This window comes from Trematomus bernacchii, unplaced genomic scaffold (assembly GCF_902827165.1).
Source record: "Trematomus bernacchii unplaced genomic scaffold, fTreBer1.1, whole genome shotgun sequence".
NCBI classification, from domain to species: Eukaryota; Metazoa; Chordata; class Actinopteri; order Perciformes; family Nototheniidae; genus Trematomus; species Trematomus bernacchii.
Window position 1 is genome coordinate 553,173 of NW_022987562.1, and position 20,325 is coordinate 573,497.

The 20,325-nt window shown below is 40.6% G+C and overlaps 1 protein-coding gene across 1 annotated transcript in view; it reads right to left on the reverse strand.

The window, feature by feature from the left end:
* LOC117477458 (membrane-associated guanylate kinase, WW and PDZ domain-containing protein 2) overlaps positions 1–19,871 on the reverse strand; it is an 80,803-nt gene extending 60,932 nt beyond the window's left edge. Inside the window, 2 exon segments of the mRNA XM_034124131.1 lie at positions 463–752; positions 19,665–19,871. Of these exon segments, the coding sequence (XP_033980022.1) occupies positions 463–752; positions 19,665–19,747 (373 nt within the window). The 5' untranslated portion in view covers positions 19,748–19,871.
* Positions 19,872–20,325: the final 454 nt, after the last annotated feature.

The following is a 20,325-nucleotide window of genomic DNA, read 5'->3' on the forward strand; positions in this document are numbered from 1 at the left end:
GGACTCTTTAAAGTAGAGACACTACATACTGATATACACCTGAACATCAGCAGGAGAGGACTCTTTAAAGTAGAGACACTACATACTGATATACACCTGAACATCAGCAGGAGAGGACTCTTTAAAGTAGAGACACTACATACTGATATACACCTGAACATCAGCAGGAGAGGACTCTTTAAAGTAGAGACACTACATACTGATATACACCTGAACATCAGCAGGAGAGGACTCTTTAAAGTAGAGACACTACATACTGATATACACCTGAACATCAGCAGGAGAGGACTCTTTAAAGTAGAGACACTTGATATACACCTGAACAATAGCAGGAGAGGACTCTTTAAAGTAGAGACACTACATACTGATATACACCTGAACATCAGCAGGAGAGGACTCTTTAACTAAACATACTTAGTTGCTTTCCTGCACTGAGTAAAGGATGCAAGTGATTCCTAATACCTGGAGCGACGGTCTTGATCCTGATTGGATGAGGGCAGGAGTTTATGACCCCACGGACATCTCCTAACGTCATCCCCAACACCGGCGTGCCCCCGATCTCCAGGATGACGTTTCCCACCGTGAGTCCTCCACCGGGCGCCGAGGTGACGAACGGGAACTCTCCGTAGTCTGCCCCTCCCCCGATGGAGACCCCCAGCTCCCCCGAGGACCCCAGCAGGGGCACGAAGCTGTCCAGCACCTTGGAGCGCCAGTGCAGCTTCTTCACCGCCGTCTTAGACATGGCGAAGGAGCTGCGGGGGGGAAATCAAACAGGAAGGAGCACAAGGTGTGAGACAGGAAGGTGTTGATTACAGAACAGGTGACACACTGGGTTTGAGATTCCCTTTGCACTCGCTTCCTGTCTGTCAGAGACTTTAAGATTCAAGATTCAAGGCTTTTATTGTCATGTGTACATAGCTACAGTGTAGTTATGACAATGGAAATCTTAGGTCACAGGCTCCTCCAACAGCGCAACACAATAACACAGATACAATAGTGTAAGTAAATCAATTCAAATAGAATATAATAGAAATAGTGCAGAATAGTCTACAAGTAATTGGAATATTGATATAAGTAGCAAACAGATGAATGTTATGGATGTTCTTTCCAAAGTTCAGGTGTTTAACAGTCTTATGGCCTGAGGGATGAAACTGTCCCTGAGTCTAAAATACTACTGTTGGTGTTTAGAGACAAATTACATTTCTGATCTTCTGCAACACTATCCTACTATCCTGTCCCAAGAGTTCAAACGAAACATGGACAGTAAATAAGCAAACTAAAAGCACCTGTTCTTGCATCAGCTTTGTAACGACATATTATGTAATTGGAATTATATATATTTGATATGTTAACACATGTCATCTCCATCTCCCCTGTTAGCTGTAAAGTATATTGCTTGCCATGAAGATACGGGGGAAAAAAGAATCATGCAAGTACATTTAAACACGCCAAATAATGCAATTACTTGGCTTATTCAAGTTTATCAGGTTTCTAGTATTGTTTAATAATTCTCTTGGTATTCTAATGAGTGTAATTGCACCTTGTCTTAATGCTTTTAATATTTGTTATAATGCACTTTGAATTGCCTTACTGCTGAAAAATGAAACAAACTTAAAGCTAATTTTGAGTAGATTGTACTTGTTATATTCTGCATAGACTATACCTGTACTCCGTATTTCTCCTGTTAACTGATCTATGTTTGGAAAAGTCAATGAATACATTGTAAAAAATAAATATAAATAAATGACATAACAAGCTGGAACCCCTGTGAAGGTTGGTTTGTTATTTAACCTTTGTCAGTTGTCAATGTCTGAAGTCTGTGGAGCTGCAGTGTTCACAATTGGCTTGAAGTCATAAATAATTCCACATAATGGATGTTTACTCTGGCAGCTTTAAAAGTCAGCAACAACACAACACATGGGAACCGTTTAATTCTTTGTTGTGTGCAAACACACAGCGGCACAGAACATGACTCTCCAACCAAGATGAATAAATTCCCTCATGCCTCGGCGCTCGCTGCACACTGACGATGTGTTTTCATGTACACACGCATGCACGCACGCACGCATACACACACACACACACACACGAGTTAGTGCACAGTCCTGCCCATCCACAGTCACATGGGAATATCTAGTTTGAACTCGATGAAGGTACGGGTCGTTGGAGGCACACACACGTTTCGACAGGTGTTGCAGAACAACAGCTACACTGGAGCACAATACTTCCACACTGATATAGATTTTTATGGATTTTTCTTGGACAATGAATAATTACAGAGTTTGTATTCTCCAGGACTCCAGATCCCTCTATATACTGCTTACTGTCCCGGGGAGCGTGTGTGTGTGTGTGTGTGTGTGTGTGTGTGTGTGTGTGTGTGTGTGTGTGTGTGTGTGTGTGTGTGTGTGTGTGTGTGTGGGATCTAGCTGACATCGTGTAGACTTGTTTGAGTCGACAGTGGCGTGACAGCTGAGATGTCCAGAGAGAGCGGACGATGCCACTCTGACATTGTCAATACAACGCTGTCACCTTCACACACACACACACACACACACACACACACACACACACACACACACACACACACACACACACACACACACACACACACACACACACACACACACACACACAAAAAGGCAGGGTACAGAATCCTCTCCACAAAAAGCCAATGGGATATTTACATTGGATTTCAGAATATTACATACATATTTTCACCGCTTGAATGATTTTTTTAAGCGTAAATTAAATCTCCAGAAGTTCAAAGCTAACGTTACGCTATAAAGAACTAGCACGGTCACATGACCTCACGTCACCGCTAAGCTAAAGGCGGCTAATGTTGGTCGTGATGACGTTTAGTCGTCTCATTTAGACACCAACTAATGTAAAGACAGATCAAAGCACAGAACAAGATTTAAATACTACAACATCCAATGAAATTACTAACAATATCAATTTTAACACTTTCGAATCACCGTCAAATGAATGTTGGCAAGACCGATTGCTCCACATCTATGTATTTTGCGTCATGGGAAAAAGAGTCAAAGTCAGTGCATTACAAAATATGCTGATACAAGAAAAACTTAAATACAGTAACGAAGTATTTGTACTTCACTACTTCCACCTCTGGGTCTAATGAAGCTGCTTCAAAGAGGGACAGACAGACAGGATATAACTAATCCTTTGCAGCAGACTGGCACATCTGACAGGGAACCTCTTTACTGCTCAGCCAAAAAGAAGGGGTCCCTTATGGCTTTTTATAAACAGAGAGGGATAAATGAGGAAGAGGAAGCCAGGGAGTGGAGGGAGATTAGAGGATGAAACACAGAAATAGACTGTAACTAAATACAGATGGATTGTATGTGTTTTTGTCCCACACTCTGAGAGAAAAAGAGGGAGGTCGGGTGCAGATGGAGAGGCGCCACACAGCCTGAGGTCGGCACAGGACTCACGACTTTGACCTTCAGCTCGGGCCACATGAGTCAGAGTTTCACCGAGAACCCAAATAAACACAACTTCCATTTCAGTCTCGGTTAAAAACCAAGGGAAAGTCACTGTTGTTCTCACACGTTGAATGAAACGCAATCAAACAACGGGATTGGGGAGTAGCGGAAAATATGGATACAAAAATAGGATCGGTATTCCCTTACAGTTACAGAAAAAAGAAAATAAGTAATCAGATTACAGGTATGTTTAAGCAAAATGGGGATTACTAGAAGGATTTCATTGTACAATACATTTCAAAAGAGAGTGGTCTAGGAATGAGTCCTAAAACCCGGATATTAGTCAGTTTATTACCACATCCTGTTCACTAGTCTCAAAGTCAATGGTTTTCTGAATGTGTTTTCGGTTGTTAGCCTGAAATAAGGTCTGAAGTGAAGCCATGTGACCGTGCTGTAGTTCCTTTATAGCCCAACATTAGCCACCTTTAGCTTAGCGGAGGTGACGTAAAGTAGTTCCTTTATAGCTAAACGTTAGCTTTTTTCCCCGGAGATTGCATTTCAGCTTTAGAAATCATGAAATTGGTTTTAATATGTGATTATCCTGATGAACAAAATGTGTAAATATCATAAATGTGTGTTTTCCACAGGTCTTGTTTTCCGCGATTAACCCAAAATCCAATGGAAAAATCCCAATTATTTTTGTTGAGGGAACCTTTGGGATGCTAACTTCCGGGTTGGCCTACAACAATACATCATCCATGCACCACTTTATAAACAACGATATATTATGATGCATAAGCTTGCCATTACAACACTTGATGAGTCTTAGAACAATTAGTGAAACAGTCTCTCGTGAAACCATAGCTAATCTCCCAGTTCATCATCATGGCCTCTGGTTCAAAGAATGCTTTCACTGGGTGGACATTTCTCGATCACTTTGTTAAATGCATGCTGTGCCTTCCAGCTGTTTATATACTCTCATTATCCAAGGAGTCCACATCCAATTTAAAGAATCATTAACAGGTAAATGTTTGTTAATACTCATTTGTAATCCAGTACTTGAAATAGGTAGGTGTACTGCCAGAGTTTGGAGGACCCCTTGGTTGATAATGAAAATAGTCTGAGTGATCTTAATCTTCTGTATTTATTAAACTAAAACAGATAAGTAGTAGGACTACAACAAGTAGAGCCAGTGTATTTCCACCTGAAATGATGTGTATCACTTCACCCTTGCCAAACAACGCCCCCAACCCCCCCCCCCCTCTGTGAAGCCTTCTGCAGCCTCACGGTCCACCTGCAGCAGTACAGCCTGCATTAAGTGTGTCACGAGAATCACAAGCATCTTTCTCCATCCAATCACACACAACAAACTCCCATGTGCATCCATCCACCATGAACAACAGATCTATAAGCCATCTTTAAGTCTCTTCATGCTTTATCTAAAGATTTCTCAGAATGATTAAAAGGCTAAAAATAAAACTCTGTTGGGGCGTATGTGTGTCTGCATGCAGGCGGCGGAGTGTCGCCGAGCTGTTGTCTTGACCTCCTCGCGTGGCGGCGCTTTAATGAGCCTCGGCCTGTCAGGTCCGCTCGTCCCGCCGCAGACACACCCCGACACACTCCGCTGCTGCTGATGTTGATGCTACACACACTCTTCTCACTGTGTGCACTTAAAACACAGCGCTACACTGCCGCCATTACGGCTGCACGGGGAGGTCAGAATGTGACAAAGGGGATCGAGTCAGACGTTACATTCAGTGGATTAATAAGTCATCGTAATTTTCAATGCTTGCATTTTTTATGTAAAGTGACTCTGTGTTCAAACAGAGCGGTTTTGAGAACAATTCATACTGTCGTGTTGCTCTTCTATATTTCAAAGTGGCACTCAGGATGACCTTTTCTTAGCTAATGCGCACTGTTTTCAATTACAACATGACAGCCGTGCTAGCAGCTCTGTGACGCTGCACTAAGACACTGGGATGTTTTGAGGTACGATGCTAACAAGCTAACAGTGACAACGCTATCACCATCTAATCTTAGCGCGTTGGCATGCTAACATTTGATTATTATCAATAGAGATAAATAGAGATATGGCTAATGCACATGTCATTAGTTCTCCAGGTTATTGGTCTCCAAGTATTAGACAAATTAAAGTTTTGACATGATGAATGTTGGAGCTATATATTGCTGTTTTTGTTTATTGTATATGTTACCTTTGTGTGTAATTAAAGTTAATTGAAGAAGTTGTTTTATGCTTTTATTTTGAGTTTTGGGCACTTGGGGATTTGGACACCTGTAGTTAGTTAATTAGTTAATTGTCAGGATAGGATACAATTATTAATCCTGAGGGAAACGTGAATTTCTGAACCCTATGTCACTAGGTTTCAACTAATATTGATATATATTTTCTTTATTAATAAACTGTAATTATGTTAACAACGAACCATCAAATGTGTGTATAAATGTCTGAAAAAGGGGAAAATGTTTTGTTTTGTTAAACCAAAACTCAACGACATTAATTTTTTTATAAAATACATTAATAATGTATAAAAAATTACTTTATCGATTAAACAATTTTCAAAATAGTTTATCTGTCAATCGACCGATCAATAAGTCGACTAATTCAATGCTAACATGCTGATGTTGTGCAGGTACAATGTATACGTTGTTCACTATCTTAGTTTCAAATCTTAGCATGCTAACAGTAGTTTACTATCCACAAACAGTGAAGCAGATGGGACAGTTTTGCAGGTATCTGGTTGTAAACAAAGTTTTGACCTGATGATGAAGCGATGGAGGGTCACTAAAGACATTACATTTCATCCTGAGTGCGACAATAATGCTTGTCAATGTCATGACAATGTATGCAAGATTTTTGTTGAGATATTTCACAAAAAACAACCTCATGGAGACAATAAAGGAAAACAAAGGGATCATAAAGACAGTAGGATTCATCCTCTGGGAACCATGAACGTCTGGTGATAATTTCATGGAAAGCCTTAAAACTGTTGAGATATTTAAGACCGACTGACAACATCACGGCTAAAGCAGCTGATAAATCACTCCAGATGAATCATAAAGAGCCAGCAATATAACTATATGTTCTAGAGAAGGACACAATACGGTCTCAAGGATACCTCGCCCTATAAAAAGAAGTCTCTCTTGAGATTTCTGACCTTTAGGTCGAGGAAGAGCTGACCAACACATATCCTGTTTCACTGACTTCTCTGAAGTCTCTCAGTGTAATCTCAAACCACAGCAATCTGTCAATAGCAAAACACACATCCTGTTGACCGAGGGCTATTCTTAGGGGTTGTTTTTTATTTACTCACCCTATTTGTTTAGATTATGAAGCATAGAACAAATGCTTAAGGCTGTTATGAGTCGGTGTGCAGAATAAACAGCTGCGTCCTTTAGCCCTGACCTGCATAAAAACAGTTTGTATTCTGCAGAGGACGCTTATTGTTCTTAGTTAATTCACTTTTACTTAATATGTTTATGTAAATATTTGTATTTTATTATAAAATATTTGTATTCTATTTTATTTTGTCATTTATGGACATATTAACCCTCCTGTTGTCTTCGGGTCAAATCTGACCGATTTACTACTTTCATCAATCATAACTTTTTTGTTTTACATTCGATTGCATTCAGGCTTTATGATATCCTTCACATTTGAACATATACAATTGCTGATCACCACTTACATTGGATTTTGGATGATTTAGTCAACTTTGTAACACCCATGGTAACCATCCAGATCAGATAAAACACACACACAAACACCCACACCCACACACACACACACACACACACACACACACACACACACACACACACACACACACACACACACACACACACACACACACACACACACCAATTTGATGATTTTCGAATCATAAATCTATGATCTAATCGATAGATTTATGATTAGAAAATTATAAAAGTAGGGTAGACATGTGGAGATTATCTGGCTGAACAAAACGTGATCCGTCTCTTCAAAGTGTGTCAACCATAGACCTTAAAGGTGGGGTAGGTAATTTTGGAGAAACCAGCTCGAGATCGCTAGAATTTGAAAATACACAGCCGGAGAAAATCTGCCACTTCCTTACAGAGCCCCTCCTCGCACATGACCAATGAGGGCACGAGATAAGTTTGTGCACAGATGGAAGGCTGACAGGCAGGTAGGCCATCCAGATATTTTAGCCAGCCCGGCTCAGATGATTGGTCGTGCTTTTTTTAGTACTACGGCTTCCACAGATGACATTTTTTTATGGATTTTTTGTCAAAGCACTTAAGATATTCATTGCTATCGGGATGTTAAGAGCATTCCATGGAATATAACAAAAAGTGTATCTCGAGCCGGTTTCTCAAACTTACCTACCCCACCTTTAATTCAAGCTATTTTCCTAAATCCTATGGAGAAATTGCATTGCGTTTTTGTCGAAGGAACCAGAAGGAGTTTACTTCGGGGTTTTAGGACGCGTCACTGTGGCACTCTATATGTACAGTTTGAAAGGGTGTTTAATGAAATTTGGTGATGATTAATGGTTTTTGTGTTAATGTAATAGCAGTTAAAACAGGACCGGTCAAATTTGACCGTGAACACCAAAGTAAGGGGGGGGGGGGGGAACGAACACAACAGGAGGGTTGATTTAACTTATTTTTATATAAATATATTTGCTATTTTATTTTTAATTGCACATTCTAGCTTCTTATATTTATATAAATGTTGTTCTATTTATTTATTTTATTTTATTTAGTTGATTTATTTATGTGTTTAATTGTTTATCGAATATGTTTTTATTTGCTTATTTATTTATTATTTTTTATATAAATGTTTTTTATTTTATGCATGGCATTTTTGTATATGTTAATATATATTTTAAAGAAAATTACCATTCATATGGTATTATAAATGTTTTTATTTATTTTTTATTTGATATCTTTCCAAAATGGAGCAACAAACAAAACCCAATTCACCCTGGGATAAAGACAGTTCTCTGATGGTGATGATTAACCAGAATAATTCAATAATTTCCAACTCAAAAGAGACAAACTGTTATTCCAGCTTCACCTTAACAAACGTAACATCCCGATTGTTTCACAGTAATAATAACACGAATAGTGCAGCAGCGCAACAATAAGATTTCAGTTAATTAAATCCTTCCCAGTGATTACTCTAAAAAAGCTGCGGCTGTTTTTCCCCCCAGCAGCTCAACGTTTATTTAAGCACTTATTTCAGGTTGGATCTCCGGGCTGTTCTTTTATTAAAGTTACACTGAGGAGCTTTGCCATGGAGCTCAATAATTCAAAGTCAACTTGAAGCGAGGAATCAAGGACGCGAGGGAATAGCACATGACATCGGGGCGGACAACATCCTGAAAGACCTTCAGGAGGAGAAGAAGAAGAAGGAGGAAAAACACATCAATTAAGAGTGAATAATTGAATTGGTCCTGAAAGGCCAAGAAGAAAACAACAACTTGTCCTGACAGATTAAGCCAGCAGGGTGAAAAACCTCGGGAAATTAAGTTTGTGGCGAGAAACTTGAATTGATTCAGGCGATGAAGGAGATGTTTAAAATAGATATTAGAGAGGGAATTCATTGTTTAACTTCCAAAGCAAACCAGTAAGTAGACGGTAAGGAGTGTCTATTGAATTTGGTATTACATTTGTCTCGAGAATCCTGGAATTTCACTGGTAGTCTAATTGTATCAGTACCATCAGAGGGCTGGATGGTGAGAGCAGTGACTGTCAGCTCGTGTGATTCTCTGTTCCTGATGTCTATCTGCACGCCGGCCCTAATCCCCATCAAACCGTCCCTCAGACGCCCATCGCTCTCTGACATAATCCGCTTTGACCACAGCCAAACTTCTGCAACGACGGGAAACTTTTCACACCATCAGCTTCTGCCGTGGTCTGATTCCACTCTCAGGTTGAGGTTTCATAACCACTATTACCGTAACCTGACTACAACACATCATACTGTGGAGTTAAAGAGTCCTCTCCTGCTGATGTTCAGGTGTATATCAGTATGTAGTGTCTCTACTTTAAAGAGTCCTCTCCTGCTGATGTTCAGGTGTATATCAGTGTGTAGTGTCTCTACTTTAAAGAGTCCTCTCCTGCTGATGTTCAGGTGTATATCAGTATGTAGTGTCTCTACTTTAAAGAGTTCTCTCCTGCTGATGTTCAGGTGTATATCAGTATGTAGTGTCTCTACTGTGACATGTCTCCATGCTTTAATGTTCAAAAAGCTGCAGCACCTCTTTTCACCCTCTGTCTGAAACCAGAGCCCAGTCTGTTGTGATTGGTCAACCGCTAAAAGATGTCCCGCCCCTTAGCCTATCACGTACAATGTGTTGGAGTTAATATAATATATTGTTGAAAGTGTTAAACATACAAGCACTTTAGCAAGTAATGGCATAAGAAGTAAATCCTCAATAAGCCCTGTAACTTATGATCTGCGTTAATTGATCACGATCAGTAGTTTAGTTTCCACGTCGTAAGGAATTGTGGGACAGCATTTTCTCCTTTCATTTTCTAAAGGATTGTCCCGTGTAAACTAAAGGAGATTATAAAGGAAGTATTGAAGCTCTTTTCCTTTCATCTAGAGGATTCAAACAGCTCTTATCATGGCTGACGTTTAGAGACTTCTGGGTCTTTTCCCTCCGTTAGAAACCTTGCTGTTGAACCACAACTTTGAGTCTGATATTCTAACTCTTAATGTGCATGTCAGAGAGCAGCTTCTCTGCACATGAGCCATAGAGCGGCTTCACACTCATAAAAGCTTCTGTTGGTTTGATCTGTCAGAGCCACGCTCGCTCTGTTTCCGCTCTAAATGAGATCTATGATAATGAAATTATCCTGCTCAATTAGCCCAGCTACGATGAGCTGGATGTGAGCGTGTTTGATATTTTATGCATGCTCGCTGCTAGCTCCAGATGAATTGATGTTCTGCCTAAATGTGAGTTTTGCAGAATATTGATGCACCGGCTGTTTGTTTTGTCAGCCTGAATGTGAGCGGCATGCTAACGTCTCTCCGTCTCTGTGGTGGATAAACAGGATCTTTATAAGTCTGAGTGAGCCAGAGCAAAGTCTGCATGACTGATGCTGATATAATAAAGTGACCGCGTGCACTGCATTCCCAGAGGTAAGCTTTCACCCTCCTGTTGTCTTCGGGTCAAATCTGACCGATTTACTACTTTCATCAATCATAACTTTTTTTTGTTTTACATTCGATTGCATTAAGGCTTTTATGATATCCTTCACAGTAGACATTTGAACATATCAAATAGCTGATCACCACTTTCATTGAATTTTGGATGATTTAGTCAACTTTGTAACACCCATGGTGTTCCCGGTCAAAAATGACCGCCATAAAGAAAAGGAATTAGTAACCATCCGGATCAGATAAAACACACACACAAACACCCACACACACACATACGATGCGTCCCCCCCCTTGTGTGCCCATCCCCCCATGTGAATCACACCTGGCACTCACACACACAGAACAATTTGCACATTTCCCGCTCTTATGTGCCCATCCCCCCACATGGATCACACCTGGCACACTCAACACATGTTCAGTGTCTATTCTTTGTATATTTACTGCAGTTTTTCATGTATACCAGTAGTCTGATACAATATTTACAGTTTGAAAGGGTGTTAAATGAAATGTGGTGATGATTAATGGTTTTTGTGTTAATGTAATAGCAGTTAAAACAGGACCGGTCAAATTTGACCATGAACACCAAAGTAAGGGGGGGAAACGAAGACAATAGGAGGGTTAAGAGAGCAACTGTCAATACACAGTGTGAATAACACTACAGAGGAACGCTTTTTTTTACTAATTGCTCATTAGTTCATCCACAGAATATTATTTGCCAACTTTTTGGACAATTAGGAAGTCATTATTATCATTCATTAAGGAAATAATACCAAATATCTCTTCTTTCTTGATGTCATTATAATTTGAATTAGAGCTGCTACTTTTGATCATTTTCAATAAAATGAATGCTGCTGATTATGATTTGAGTTATTCAATTTATTGTTAAGTATATAAGTTATCATTACAACTTCTGAGAGATAAATGTGATGTTTTTATAGTCCAAAAGCAAAGAGATTGAATTAACTATCATACATGAAAATCCTATATTTACCGGCTGAAACCTGAAGCTGGCATTTGAACTTGAAACCATTAATTGATTGTCGATAAAGATGCAGCCCAAAATAGTACAAATGAATTTTGATTTAAAGAGTTCTTGGTGAACGATTTATGACACACATGTATTCATTTGTGGATTGTCTTTAAATAGTTATAAATAGTCAACAACTTTGAAGCATAGGGAAAGAAGTCCATTGTGAGTTTTTAAAACAAAAAAAGGAATTATTACTTTCATTATGGATGATGCTCTAGATAAAAACACGATTATTAAAATAGTTGACAGTTGTTTTTCCTCTTAATTGACTCAGAGATTGGTTGTGTCATTGCAGATCTTCAAATGTCTGATTTGCTTTGACCAACAGCCCAAGATTATTAAGCAACTTTTATTGCAACTTGTACAAAAGGTGCAAGTGCTTTACTTAAGAACCGGAGGGTCTTTGGTTCACGTGCCGAAGCAGACCAAGTACGGAGGGGGGACTGGTACGTAAAGAGTTGCTGGTTCACCACCAGTAAGTTGCCCTGGAGCAAGGCACTTGACCCCCACACTGCTCTCCAGCCATATAATAGCTGCCCGCTGGTCCACATACTAAGATGGGGGTAAATGCAGAATCTGTGTGACAAGTAAGAGTGGAATCAATTTGAATAATCCATTTTAATATAAATTAGTAAAGTCCAAGATTTCAATGAAAACCATAGAATTCCCACGACTAAGTAGCTGGAACCAGTGAGTGTTGCCTGAAACATTTATTAAAACGATGAATTAATGATCAAAATAGCTGCAGATAAATGCACTATGCATCTTACTGTATATCTAATTGGACATCATCAAACTTTCAAGCCTTTCCACCAATGTTTCATAAATCAAATTGCATAATGAAGATGTTGTAGTGGACACTGAGCTCCTCTCCTCTCTGACCTGGAGTGCGGCACACTGCTCATAATCTCCCAGCATCCTCCTGGGTGGAGCTGGAGGTCAGACAAGAGAGGCATCTTAAATAACCGCTGACCTTATACTCATCTGGACCAGAGAGCGGGAAAATGCACAGGAAGCTGCTCCGACTCCTGCGTCTTATCTGACATCTGTGCCGCGACCCTCTCCCGCCAAACAGTGACACCAAACTGTGAAAACACCGCAAAGCCCCCGATGCTCACTCACTTCCAAATCTAGGGCAACACAAAACACACAGCAGCGGCAGATTTAAAAATAAAAGATTAAATGCTTGGGAGGAAAAAAGAACTGAAAATGTGTCCCTCTGTCATGTGGAGTAACGCGCAGAGAAACAATTCTCTCTGAATCTAAAACTCGGCACGCCATCGATAAACCCACAATCTACTTCGAGTTTTTAAAGCTCCTCTTGTTTTACATACAGAGACTTAGTGTAAGATTAAAATATGGTTGAGCATTGCATTGGACACACACACACACACACACACACGCACGCACACACTTGTCGTATAAAACAAGAAAACATTTACACAAAGTCTGAGTTCATGTTTTTCCGTGCATAATTTATTGTTTGAATCTGCAAGTATGTGTGTAAGTTTGTAAGGCTCTTGTGTACATACAAAGGGACTTAGTGTAACATTGTTGAGCACACACAAACAGACACACATACTCACACACACACACACACACACACACAAACAGACACACATACACACACACACAAACACACACACACACACACACACACACACACACACAGACACACACAACCTGTTGACCATGCACAAAAGCAACAATAAATATCACAATGTTTATTTATGTCGTTTTAATTATAGAAGATGGATAGTTTGGTTCAAAATAAAACTGTGTTTTAATTGCTTGATTATTGCAACAGAAAGCCTTGCCCCTTATGGGCTGCCCCGCCCCCATTAATCAAGAACTGATTTTGAATTGGGAAACGTTTTCTAATTTCAAAATGTTTCAAAATGTTTACTCCCTTAAAAGGTCTCCGATTATGCTATTTTTAGGCATATATTATGGGTTTCAGATATATATAAAAATATAACAAGTCTATGATGTGTTTTGCTCAAAATACCAAACAGATCATGCATTTTAGAAATCCCTCATATCCCTCTGTTTCAGCTGTTAGAGAAACGCTGATTAGGGGTCCTTAGCTTGAAAAAAATAAAAGAGGAGGCGGAGCTAATGTCTGCTCAGAATTCTACGAGATACTCAGCTAAATGCGCCCGTGATTAAACACCATATCATGTTCTAAACCACATCAAGGATTATTTCTGAAACAGTATGGAGCTCAAATGCTTTTTTTCTCTTGCGGTTTACCACAAGGTGAGTTCCTTTTTATATTTCCTGCTGCTTTACACATACTCTCTCCAGTACAGGTTAGCTCTGAGTGTTAGCGATGCTAATGTAAACAAAGACCATATTACGTCCAAAACAGTCGGGCATTGTTTCTGATAGCAACGTTTCTGATAGGGCCGTGGGTCCACATTTCAGATATTACGTCATATCGGACGCAAATCTGGATCAGCTCCGTTGTACCCCCCGTTTTTAGAGATTTGGGTACGGAGGAAAAGAGAGAGGGTTTTGATTTCTGACACTTTGTGAGTTCCCTGACACACCGGGGACACATATTTCTGTATAAAAGACATCAAAAAGTGCACTTTGCATGATATGTCCCCTTTAAGGGCATCACTGCCCACATGACCTTAATTGAGATGTGATCTTGAATCAAAAATCACATCAAGATACCGAAGGCTTTGTACACTTTAACAGACACACACACACACACACACACACACACACACACACACACACACACACACACACACACACACACACACACACACACACACACCACACACACACACACACACACACACACACACACACACACACACATACACACACACACACACACACACACACACACACCTGGAAGGATCACAGGCTGAGGGATGCTCCGTTTGGGGAAACTGGATCTTCTAACGTCATGGGATCAAGGTCAGAGCTGGGGCATGTTGTGTACACACAGCTCTGGTTGATAACACAACTGTATCACAACAGGTCTTCTCACAGTTAACTGTCAGGAGGCATTACACCTGATCTGAGACTAGCTCTCTCCAGGAACACAGAGCAGTTTAACTGAACAGCTTCTCTACAGGGATGACGGATATGACAGACAGAAATTGAGTTAATAAAGCCGGCGGCAACTTGGGAGGAAAATGGAATAAAAAAAGTATAATTCACACAGAGGAGGGAGCTTATGAAAGAAACCATAATAACAAAATGATTAATTCATGAGGGAAGGGAGGGGAGGTTCACTTCGCTGTAATGAGCATTTTTGTGAGGTCGCAGCTTTGTAACCTAAGCAGGCCTTCAAGTGTGTGTGTAGCTTGGTTGTGTGTGTGTGTGTGTGTGTGTGTGTGTGTGTGTGTGTGTGTGTGTGTGTGTGTGTGTGTGTGTGTGTGTGTGTGTGTGTGTGTGTGTGTGTGTGTGTGTGTGTGCGTGTGCGTGTGCGTGTGCGTGTGTGTGATACTGCTGATTCAGTAGGGAGGTGAAGGTGACCCCCGCCTGCCTGTCTCACCACCTGATATTGATCCCAGTTGTCCACCTCAGATCTGACTCAAGGATACATGGATTCACCGCCTTCTTGACATTTCAAATATGGCAGCGTGTAAACTATAACTCCACACTATCATTGATTGGTTATTGATTTGCTCCCTCAGTCAGAGTCTAACCACTTAACGGCGGCTTAACCGACGACCCAAATTGAATCTGGATGAATCGAGGCTGGGACACGGGCGCGGCTCCAGCATAGGAATGTTGTCACGACTAAAACTTCTATCACGAGATATTCAGGCGGGAGTAACCGGATTACATGTGATGGGTAATCAAGATACAAAAAAAGGTAACTGCATTCCCTAATACTTATAAGAAACAAGACAGATTACTGTAACATTTCCACAAATGGGGATTACAAACAGGATTACAATGTTACTAAAAAAACAAAACTGGTTTATTTGTCGTTTTTTTTAAGGATGCGCTTTTCTTTCAAGGTTTTCCCTTTCCTGTAGTGTATTATATAGTTTCCTTTGCTTACATCAGGAACAAAGTGACATCACTATGTAAAACTCGTGCTTCTCTAAGGGGAGGGACATCTTTAAGCGGTTGACCAATCACATGCATTTGATATTGAAGTAATCCTAAATAAAAGGTTACAATACTTTTATATTTTGATACTCATATCAGGTTACTGATTACACTGTTTTACATGTAGTAACTGTGCTAGAATACATTTTTAAAGTTACCCTCCCAACCCTACATGTAATTTATCTCGATAACAATATTGCATGCTCTAGTACTTCAATATTTAAATATATGACACAACCACACATTTAAGTCTTTAAGCATAACAGTTTCAAGGGGGAAATAATAGAAACTACAGTTCCAGCCTCACGGTTGTATGCCTCTGAAAACCAGTATAAATGCAGCTTTATCCATCATATGCACCGCGCTGTACCTTCTGTGCATAAATGACAAATAAAGCTTCTGAATCTTTAAATGTACGTCTCAAATATCATCACTTCATAATTTTGTCCTACGAGACATTTGTGTGAATTAATTGACACAAATGTCATAATTAACTTATGAGTTAATAAGTTATGGGCCGTTTGGCGAGGTCACAGTGACCTTTGACCACTCAATTAGTAACACTTCATCCTTTTGTCCAAGTCAAAGAGAAATTCCCTGCAGGCGTTCCTGGGAATACGACGGATGTGAGGTTGCAGTGACATTTACCTTTGACATCTATTTATCCAACTGCCCCCCCGGGGATCAATGGAGTATTTATGATTCTGATTTGACCTCCAACATTTTAACAGTTCATCCTTGAGTCCAAATGGACGTTTGTACCAAATTTGAATATATTTCCTTCCAGGCATTCCCTAAGTATTCCGAGATAATGCGTTTTACAATCCCAAAACATAATGACTCTGGTGCAGTCACCAGAGAATTAAAGGTATATACATTTCCAGCTATACACACACTATGTCAACATGTATGCACACCAATACGAAGTGATCAGATTAAGACTGAGCTAGATCAGATGTCAATGTTTTTTTAAATATGGTTTTGGTTATTAAACGGAAATAAGGTCTATACAGTAGTTAACACAAACTGAAGAGATGTTCTACGACATCAGTAAATAACCCACTGGTGAATTTAATAACGGTGGTTGCTAACAAGTGTCTAAATGAGATGACTAAATGTCATCACGCCCAACATTAGCCTCCTTTAGAAAGAAATGTCCCTGTAAGGGATTAATAAAGTATGTCTTCTTCTTCTTCTTCTTCTTCTTCTTCTTCTTCTTCTTCTTCTTCTTCTTTAGTGTTGTCGTTCCTTTATAGCCCAACATTAGCCGCCTTTAGCTTAGCGGTGGTGACGTGAAGTCATGTGACAGTGCTGTAATTCCTTCATAGCCCGACATTAGCCGCCTTTAGCTTAGCGGTGGTGACCTGAAGTCATGTGACCGTGCTGTAGTTCCTTTATAGCCCGACATTAGCCACCTTTAGCTTAGCGGTGGTAACATGAAGTCATGTGACCGTGCTGTAGTTCCTTTATAGCCCAACATTAGCCGCCTTTAGCTTAGCGGTGGTGACGTGAAGTCATGTGACCGTGCTGTAGTTCCTTTATAGCCCGACATTAGCCGCCTTTAGCTTAGCGGTGGTGACGTGAAGTCATGTGACCGTGCTGTAGTTCCTTTATAGCCCAACATTAGCCACCTTTAGCTTAGCGGTGGTAACGTGAAGTCATGTGACCGTGCTGTAGTTCCTTTATAGCCCGACATTAGCCGCCTTTAGCTTAGCGGTGGTGACGTGAAGTCATGTGACCGTGCTCTAGTTCCTTTATAGCCCGACATTAGCCGCCTTTAGCTTAGCGGTGGTGACGTGAAGTCATGTGACCGTGCTGTAGTTCCTTTATAGCCCGACATTAGCCGCCTTTAGCTTAGCGGTGGTGATGTGAAGTCATGTGACCGTGCTGTAGTTCCTTTATAGCCCGACATTAGCCGCCTTTAGCTTAGCGGTGGTGACGTGAAGTCATGTGACCGTGCTGTAGTTCCTTTATAGTCTAACATTAGCCGCTTTTAGCTTAGCGGTGGTGACGTGAAGTCATGTGACCGTGCTGTAGTTCCATAGCCTAACGTTAGCTTTTTACTTTAGAAATCATAAAGTTGAGTTAATAGGTGGATATTATCCTGCTGAACAAAGCATGTAAGTATGATAAACGTTTGTTTGACACAGATCTTAATCCAAAATCAAATGGAAAAAACCCATTGACTTTTTGTGGAGGGAGCCCTTGCAATGCTTCCTTCAGGGTTAGCCTTCAGAAATATCATTGCATCTCAATACACGATTCCTCATGATATAATTCCATGAAAAGTTGATGATTAAACATATTGAATTATCGCACATCCCCAGTTGTTGCTGACTATGATCCCAGACTCCACATGAACTGTGGAACTAAGAATAGACCGCGCTACAACTGCAGAATGCAAATGCAGTGGCTGGGAGCAAAGGTTTGGACCACAGATGGGCGCCGGCAGCCCCGTCAAGGGTAAACTGCCATGCACACACACACATACACACACAGAACCACACACACACACACAGAACCACACACACAGAACCACACACACACGGAACCACACATACACAGAACCACACACACACACTTAGTTTCCACCCCACCTTAAAACAGCAGCATTAATATGCATGCTGCCGAAGGACACAGGAGGAACATAATTAGACAATCAACAGCTCCCAGATGACGTGCATTACTACGACAGACAGCAGGAGAGGAGATGCTCCACGCTCAGCACTGAGTCGTGTAGAAACATGCATTTCCACTTACTGCCGCTCCAAACTTGGGAAGAAAAGTGGATTCAATGGACGACAAGCGAATGCAGAATGACTCTGAAAAAGGTTTCCCTTAGTTAGAGTGCAGAACAGGTGCCGAGCTGAGGAAAAGGCAAACATGCCTCTCCTTCCCTTTCAACATTTTAATGATTCATTATCACAGCATAACCTTCAACGCTCTCCAAATCCACAGAAATGCACACTATGGAGTCAGGGTCAAACATCCATCACTTCAAAACAATCTCCCTGTATCGAGCAGGGACACACCCTTAACAAACACACACACACACACACATAGCAGCACACACACACAGAGCTGCAAGGCATGTTACACACATGCCTGCACACACACCTGACCGTGAACTACAGAGTACGTTTTTTTTGCAAGTCAGTCTATTTCTCACGGCAACGTGGGAGCAGGTGCATTGAGGATGGGCTTGAGTTTGCATTTCATTAAGACCATTTCAGCAGCAGGAGAGCTAAAAAGTACACAAATGAACAATATAGATTTAACCAAAAAGGTCTCAATCAACTTTTTTAACCTATAAACATGAGTCCTTACACTCAAGGGCTTTTTTCGTTCAATATAAATCCCATGATTATTCTCTTTTTACCGTTTGGTTAAATTTAATAAAATAGTGAAAAATTACCATCCATGTTTCTCAAAATCTGAAATGATGTCTTTAAATGTCTTGATTTATCAATCCTTAACCCAAAGATATTCACTTGATATGATATCAAGTAGAAAAAGGCCAGAAATCTCCACAATTGATACATTAAAAACAGCATTTTCTGACATTTCTGCATGAAAAATAGGACTTAAAAGACAAATTATTTCACAAAATTGTTGGCAATGTTTCTGTTTTTCGGCTTATCGATCAGTCGACTAACCTCAAAGCTTGACAACATACACACACACACACACACACACACACACACACACACACACACACACACACACACACACTTAAAAGAGGTAAAAGTTCATGCAGAGGGACTTTTATCTCCATATCTCTGCCTCCATCATCACAAACCCTCATTATCTCCTCCACACACACTGACCAGTTTACATGCACACACTCTCTGTTTCTCACTCTCACACACACACACTAGGGTTACAAACAACAGATTCTCATGTTTCCTCATATTTAGGGTAAAATAGTACTGACCTGCCCTGGCGCTGACACACACACATTCTCTTCAAGCAGTTGAGCCTTTCAAAGAGGATCCGTTTGAACGCGTCTATATACATCGACCCGACTGAGGTTAACTGAGAAGCATGCACTTAAAGAAATAGCAGCTGTTTAAAGAGCTGTTTGTATGTGTGTGTGTGTATGATGAAAAGCAGTGTGAGAGAAAGTGAGAGGCGATGTGCACGGCTGACGGGATGTTTGGATACTGATGCTCTGTGGAGATGTAGAGAGAGGAGAGAGGAGAGAGAGGGAATAATACTCAGAGACACACACACACACACACACACACACACACACACACACACACACACACACACACACACACACACACACACACACACACACACACACACACACACACACACACACAACCAAGCTACACACACACTATCAGGCAAATCTGACTGGCTGCTTATAAATGTAGCAGCTGCTGCACTGCTACAGGCGAAACAACGTGCAGACTGGATGAATGACAGACAGAACATGCAGTTTAACTTGCGAGGAAGACTATTAAACAACTAGATTTTGACTTAAAAAATACAGAATGTCTTACCTTCATGATCGCTTTCTCCTCGGTAAATCCTTCCCTGTAGCCTTGCAGGTGGTGCAGGTGCATTAATTACGGATTCATGTGTGT